Source organism: Melanaphis sacchari, unplaced genomic scaffold (genome assembly GCF_002803265.2).
Source record: "Melanaphis sacchari strain LSU unplaced genomic scaffold, SCAv2.0 Contig506_pilon_pilon, whole genome shotgun sequence".
NCBI lineage: Eukaryota > Metazoa > Arthropoda > Insecta > Hemiptera > Aphididae > Melanaphis > Melanaphis sacchari.
Window position 1 is genome coordinate 4,795 of NW_020271340.1, and position 8,012 is coordinate 12,806.

The 8,012-nt window shown below is 38.2% G+C and overlaps 2 protein-coding genes across 2 annotated transcripts; one reads left to right on the forward strand and one right to left on the reverse strand.

Annotated features, from left to right (window-relative positions):
• The first annotated feature begins 4,095 nt into the window (after positions 1–4,095).
• Positions 4,096–4,579, forward strand: LOC112599267 (histone H2B-like). The gene has a single exon (XM_025346075.1). It carries the CDS (start codon positions 4,142–4,144, stop codon positions 4,520–4,522), a length of 381 nt encoding a protein of 126 aa, XP_025201860.1. The 5' UTR covers positions 4,096–4,141; the 3' UTR covers positions 4,523–4,579.
• A 2,672-nt stretch (positions 4,580–7,251) lies between these two features.
• Positions 7,252–7,688, reverse strand: LOC112599269 (histone H2A-like). The gene has a single exon (XM_025346077.1). The coding sequence runs from the start codon at positions 7,651–7,653 to the stop codon at positions 7,276–7,278; it is 378 nt and encodes a 125-aa protein (XP_025201862.1). The 5' UTR covers positions 7,654–7,688; the 3' UTR covers positions 7,252–7,275.
• Positions 7,689–8,012: the final 324 nt, after the last annotated feature.

An 8,012-nucleotide genomic window follows, 5' to 3' on the forward strand; every position in this document is an offset into this window, starting at 1 on the left:
TCACCTCCTAGTGTTCCTTCCGTACAGACGTCTAGTATCAGCACTCCCTACAGAGGAATATCACGAACTCTACATCATGGGCGGCCGCAGAGCCGGTTCAAAAAGGAATCGAACTCCTCCACTCACCGAACCGAAGAAGATCCGAAATCAGGCTTCCCCACCACCTCCACAGCGTCCACAACCGCCTTCGCCTGATCCATCCGACTCAGAATCGCTGTCAGGCGATTCTTACGTCTCATCGGATAGCTCTCAATCAGCCACCGACATCTCAGTCACAGGCCCGCCAGAGCCTCCATCCAATCTCTCTCCAGATAGGTCAAACAATATTAGTAATACAACAAAATCACCTGACCCCTCCGTTGCAAGTGTATCGAAAACCTTGCTACCACCGCCTATCATTATTACTGCGTCCCTGTGGCGCCAAGCAGCACCACTCATTTTCCAAAACCAAGACATCTCCCCTATTGGCATTAATGCAAAATCCTCCTCCGATGGTAAAATATTCGTCAAAACCTCATGTGCTGCTCAATTCCGACAAATCCAAAAACTTATGCTTGTTAACAAAATCGAATTTCACACCTTCTCCCTATCTGCTGACCGCCAGCTAAAAGTAGTAATCAAAGGTATTCCTACGGATATTTCTGATGAAGAACTCAAAACTGAATTGGTTGCCCGTAACTTCGATGTGCAGCTTATAAGACGCTTTGGGCCAGTAGACAAACCAATGCCCATCTGCCTCGTCATACTATCCGGCACCCAAGCCAAAAACATTTATGAACTATCCGAATTATTTTATTTAAAAATCTCTGTCGAGTCGTACAAGAAATCCGGGCCTTCTCAATGCCACTCTTGCCAAAAATTCGGACATGGGTCAAAAAACTGCGGTAACACTCCTCGTTGCGTCAAATGTGCCGGCCCGCACAGAACAAATGTTTGTACCAAACCTCGCGATCAGGCCCCGACTTGTGCCAACTGCAATGGCGCTCATACAGCAAACTTTCGAGGTTGTCCATCATACTCTGAGATCGCTAAAAATTTCACACCTAAACCATCCACACTAAACAATCCGTCACCAAACAAAGCTACTTATCCTCCAACATTACCCCAAAACCATCCAACTAAACCCCTGCCCGGAAATCCCACCACTCAACATGTCAACTACGCCAATGCAACCAAAAACAAACCCGTGATCAATACCGACAAAGTTATCATTCTCCTAACCGAACTCTTATCAACCATATCAACAACAGATGATCCAAGAGCAATCATCTCCATCACAATAAGCTCATTCCTATCTCTCTTAAAAAATAGTTATGAATGACCTAAGAATTCTATACTGGAATTCAAACGGCATCAAATCCAAAATTAATGAATTGTACACGCTCATGACTAAAACCAATGTAGATATCGCACTATTAAATGAAACCAAACTAAAACCCATCAACCAACTCAAACTCCGTAACTACCATGTCTATCGTACTGATAACATCTCAGGCTTACGTGGTCAAGCCTGTGGTGGCACCGCCGCACTAGTCCACCGCAGAATAGTACACAGGCACATTATTATACCGACTACAATGTCCTCAACCACCGTCGAAATATCTATGGGCAACTACCTAATACAAATCTCCGCCGTATACAAAAGCCCGAACAAACCAATGAAAACCGACGACCTAAATGCGCTGACAAACGGCAACCATTGGTTTATTGTGGCAGGCGACCTAAACGCCAAACACCCACTCTGGCACAGTCGTTGCTCAAACGCCGCCGGCACTATATTATATAACCACGCACTAAACGACGACTACGTCGTCACAGCCCCGGACACACCAACGTTCTACCCAGCTACCATTGGTCACAGACCGGACGTCTTAGATATAGCGCTAATCCGTCTCCCACAACTTTCCTACGCTGTAACAAACCTAAATGAACTTTCCTCCGACCACAATCCAGTACTACTTATGCTCTCCGACTCTCCAATCACCTCCTCACCACCACAAAACTCAAGATGCGTTAACTGGACCAAATATATAGCCATAACTGATTCTCTTTCTCCGTCGATGAACCAGCCAATCAGAACTCCCCAGGACATTGATGCAGCGCTCGACCATTTCACTTCGAACATTGTAACTGCTATTAACGACAGCACGTACACAAAAAACAATAGGACATTCAAAAGCGCTCTACCTCCCGAAATCATTAAGGAAATCGAAATCAAAAACCGTCTACGCCGCGAATGGCAACGTTTCCGTGATCCATTAGTCAAACGCCGTCTGAACTGCAAAATAAAATTTATACGTCTCATCCTTAAAACTCACCGTGCCGATGAATGGGATCACTTCCTCGATACCCTGGACGCCAAAGACGGTTCGATTCACAAGCTAAATAAGAAACTCCTGAACAAAACCCCTGCGGTCCACCCGCTAATTGGCCCAAACGGACTTACGTACAAGGATGAAGAAAAGGTCGAATTATTTGCTGACACATATGAACGCCAATTCAAGCCTACAACGGGCCCAGACATACCAGAAATAAACTCCTTCATTCATTCTCTTCGGTCATCCACACAAACTACCTGTCACACATCACCTGGTACCGTCCAACAAATAATCAATCGAATCTCAAAACGCAAAGCACCTGGCGCAGACTCCATCACTAATATAGCCACCAAACTCCTACCCCGGAAGTCAGTTTTGTTTCTCACTCACATACTTAACGGTTGTTTACGTATTGGGTATTTCCCAACAGCTTGGAAGCATGCAATCGTCATAACTATCCCCAAACCAGGGAAGGACCACCAACATCCAGTCAACTACCGCCCTATCGCACTATTATCCTCCCTCTCAAAAATATTTGAACGGGTTGTTTTGGCGAAACTTAATGTTGCGATTGGTTCCAAAATTAGAAACGAACAATTCGCTTTTCGTCCACAACATTCAACAACCCACCAGCTTGTCGGTCTAATCGACCAATTGGTAACAAATTCAAACAACAATCTGCGCACAGCCGCCGTCTTCCTTGATATCGAAAAAGCATTCGATCGTGTTTGGCACTCGGGATTACTGTACAAGCTTCATATCTTGGGCACCCCTACCCCACTGTTAAATATAATAAAATCATTCCTGACTGACCGCACATTCTCTGTAAGATTAAACACCACCTTATCTAGCAGCAGGCCGGTATATTCAGGTGTACCTCAAGGCTCCTGTCTTTCGCCAACACTATATCTAGCTTACACTAACGACGTCCCCCTCAACCAAAACGCCCGGCTTTACCTATTCGCCGACGACACTATGTTCACCGCCTCAAACAAAAACCCCAAAAGAGCAGCCATTCAATTACAAAAACAACTAAACATAACACTAACCTGGTACGACAAATGGCGTCTCAACATCAATGCTCAAAAAACGGTTGCGGTCATGTTCAACGGTCCCAATAATTTCGCTTCACATCACCTGAACCTAAACGGTCACCAAATCCCCTGGTCTCCTACATCAAAATACCTTGGCGTAACCATCGATCGAAATCTCACGTTCTCAGCGCATATTAAATCAACTGTCAAGAAAGCCACCGCCGTCCGCGGCATGCTCTATCCGGTCCTCAACCGCTCCAGCCCCATCCCCATCAAAACAAAACTTAATATACTACAACTGTATATTAAACCCATCCTATCTTACGCCGGTCCGGCGTGGGGACCACTAATATCTAAAGCAAATTGGCACAAACTCGAAGCTGTCCAAAACATCGGCCTCCGTACTATTACCTCCTCCCCATGGTTTGTAACAAATAAAATAATTCTCTCTTCAACACGTACCTCCACCATCAAACAATCAATAATAACCAACAGTAAGAACCTATTTCACCGAAACTCATACTCAACTTTCGCCCACATCCGCAGTCTCGGACAATCCACCATAGCTTCCGACCCAACCTCAAAATCCACCAAGCCTTGCCCGCTCTTATGGTGTAACTCTAACTAACAAAATAATTCACCGCATATTAATCAACTCGTCATAGGCAAACGCCTGGAACGAGTATATAGGCTCATCGCCGTTATATAAGCAATGCAAGGTTCCGTATCATTCATATTTCAAGTGTACAATTGTAAACTACCAGTTCACATCAAATAAATCCATCAATCATGGCTCCAGGTGGTAAATCCGCAGGAAAAGCGATGAAGAAATCGTCCGGCAAGGCACAGAAGAACATCGCCAAGTCCGACAAGAAACGCAAGCCCAAGAGGAAAGAATCGTACGCTATTTACATCTACAAAGTGTTGAAACAAGTACACCCCGACACCGGCGTCTCCTCAAAGGCCATGAGCATCATGAACAGCTTCGTCAACGATCTGTTCGAACGCATCGCCGCCGAATCCAGCCGATTGGCTCACTACAACAAGCGTTCTACCATTACCAGCCGGGAAATCCAAACTGCCGTCCGACTTCTGTTGCCCGGTGAATTGGCCAAGCACGCCGTCAGTGAAGGAACTAAAGCCGTCACTAAATACACTAGCTCTAAATAATTTTGACACATTAGTTAGTTTTTAAAACAACCATAAAAGGGCCCTTTTCAGGGCCACCAAACCTTCTTTATGTTTGCGTATGGTTTTTTATATATACGTTTTTGTAGCATCATTACCCAGTTAATAGTTAATTATTTTATTTTTTTACTCAATATTAACGTTTATAACATTCATTATTTTCGGTTGTAAGTTTGTTTCTCATGCGTGACATACAATCTGACGGATAATTACTAGTTGTTGTGCCCACCGTCGAGAATAAGTTGTTTACGATTTGTGAGGCTGTTTCGTGGCACCACGAGTCCTGTCTATCAATCGTGCAAATTTTTTCTTATACCATTGTGATATCCAAAGACTACTACAAATAAATATATGAATTTGCACAGGACGGCGACCAAATGATTAGTGCCGGCACTGCTGTTATACTTAACACAACTTACCAAATATTAGAGACAACAAGGCCTTTCTAAAATATTAGATACTTGTAATAAACTTGTGTCACTTCGCACAGCTTTTGTTAAAATAATTGAAAAATAGAAATAATAATAATAATATGTAAAATAATATTGTTTTACAAATAATTGTTTATTACTGTACCAATTCAAAATAAAATATGGTAAATAATTTATGGCCTATAGGTGTTGTTTATTATATTAGGTATATCACAATATATTTGTAATAAAATGTTATCTATTATGATTTAGGAAAAATAATAATAAACCCTAATTTTTCTCTGTTATACGTATGCCTATAACTATTTAAACTAAATAACGGAAAAAATCCGTAAAGCAAAAATTATTAATTATTAACTACAGTCGTCGTACAATGTGAGTTTATTAATTATTCATAATTAGGGTTAGGAAGTTATAGGAGCTAAAAAAGGCAAAATTTGCATGAAAAAATTAATAATTATTATCTATTGGTTATTGTTATTGCATATTAAATAATATATTTTTTATTACACAATCTACCTATATTAAAAAAAAAAAAAATTGTTTTATTAAATATAAAATAAGATTATAAATACACAGTTTGATTTTAAAATGTTTATACTATATTATGTAGTAGTTTAATGAAAGCAATAATAATAATAGTAGATGACAATTAAAACACAATCAATAACGTATAAGAGCCGTCATTGAGAGTAAAATAAAAATAAAAATAATAATAATTCATGGTTTACATGGTTTGGGATTAAAATTATGGTTGTTAAAAAGACGCGTTGAAATTTCATATAAGAAAATAATATAACCCCATGTATGATAAAAATGGTCTTAGTCCCTTCTGCCTTTCAGTTACAGATTTATTATATGACATTTGAAATGCATTATTTTTCAGTGGAATAATTTTAGAATCAGTATAAAATTGAAGGTGGCAAATAGCATTAGTTCACTAACCGGATAAGACCTGATTTTTCAAAAATCCGTTTTTAATGCAAAAATGTTCTGATTGGCATAACAATGAAATACGTTCAATCATTACTACGAGAGATATAGTTAAGAAACCTTTTTTATTATTACTTTTTTTTTTCTTTAGTCGTAATAATTAGGTTCATAAGTAATAACCATATAAACATTATATATCATACATTTTTATTTTTCATTGTGCACAAAAACCAAATATGTCCACGCGTAATTGGTTATTGATCCTAAAAATTCTATCAGAGTTTAGAGATATTGTATCCGGTGCAAACGAGGTATGAAAAGATTGTTTTTTTTTATCAAATAAATTTTACTGCAACAACATCAATAGCTATTATAAATTATACCATAATTTTTAATTTTATTATACTTAACGTTAATAACTAATAAGTAATGAGTTATTTTTTTAAGTTCAGTTATAATTTAACTTTTTTGTCCAAAAAAAAAAAATTAATTTTGTTACTCCTATGCATATATTCAGAGATAAAAATGGTTTTCTGAAGAAAAAACTAGGACTTTTCGGAAAAATTGTACGATTTCATGAAAATAATTGAAACGTAACTATAGATAATTATTTTTTTGATCATTTATTTGTATTTCATTGGCATATTGGTTTAGAATCGCAAAAAGTGTGACGGAATACTAATAACTAATATAATAATAGTAATATGATGACGATGCATAAAAAAATATGTCTGCAATAATTCGTACATTATAGAACTAATTATTGAGAAAAACTATTTCAATATCTCGTTCAACGAAAAAATAGTGTTGAAAAAATCTCGTAAAATTCCTCAGCATACAATTATAATAAAATTTTCTTCGATATGTACATCATCTATAAGCCGTAAAATCGTTATCCTACTCACCATATTTTATTTTGAATTGATACGGTAGTAAATAAAATCATAATCAATTATTTATAAAAAAATATTATTTTACATATTTTTATTATTTCTATTTCTTAATTATTTTAACGTTAGTTGTGTGAAGTGACACATGTTTGCACCAAATACCAATTACCTCAGATTTTAGAAACGCCTTGTTATCTCTTATATTTAGCAAGTTGTGTTAAACAAGTGCCGGTGTTGGTTATTTAGTCAACCTGTGCAAATTCATAATATATAATATGTAGTAGAGCGTGCTAGTGACAAGGGAAGGCTCAAGGCACATTCAATGAAAAACGTTCTAGATAACATACTAGATATACCATTGAAACAGAAGTTATGAATATTGAAAAGCAATAGGCACTAAGTAGTATGATGAAGTAGTTATAAGAAAATGTTTAGGGGTCCTGAAAAGGACCTTTTTCTGATAAATTTAGTAATTGAAGTTTTAGACTTTTTTTTCGGTCTTTTTTGGCAATAGTACCGCTTGGATGTTGGGCAACACACCGCCTTGAGCGATGGTAACACCGGACAACAATTTGTTCAACTCCTCGTCGTTCCTGATGGCCAATTGCAAGTGTCTGGGAATGATACGAGACTTCTTGTTGTCACGGGCAGCGTTACCGGCCAATTCCAAGACTTCAGCCGCCAAATATTCCATGACGGCGGCCAAGTAAACGGGTGCTCCGGCTCCGACGCGTTCGGCATAGTTTCCTTTTCTCAACAGACGGTGGATACGACCGACCGGAAACTGGAGTCCGGCACGTGACGACCTGGTCTTGGATTTACCTCCCTTCGATTTTCCAGCTTTACCTCTTCCGCTCATGTTTGTAAATTCGTTTGAACGACTGTACTGCGATACGTTTGAATCCTGAATGATACAGATTTAGACCGGCGTGGTGTTTATATAGTAGAGAATTGGATTACAGTGCTTCCATTGGTTAAATATATATAACATAATAATATATCGTGATACCGTTTACTGTAAAGTTAAATAAAATCCATGTTGTTTTCAATCGTCATAATATTTATATTTAATGATATAAAATCTATTATTTTAATAACATGTAATTACTAATAGATACTATTTATTTTATTACATTTATTATATTTTAGCCAATAAACGAATGAGTTATCTCCTTAGATTTTAAATATATACCATCGTTTTCGAGGGTTCCGTATCAT

Bases quoted from the DNA above. Each gene is read 5' to 3' on its own strand.
- LOC112599267 (XM_025346075.1), top strand. From the start codon at position 4,142: ATGGCTCCAGGTGGTAAATCCGCAGGAAAAGCGATGAAGAAATCGTCC.
- LOC112599269 (XM_025346077.1), bottom strand. From the start codon at position 7,653: ATGAGCGGAAGAGGTAAAGCTGGAAAATCGAAGGGAGGTAAATCCAAG.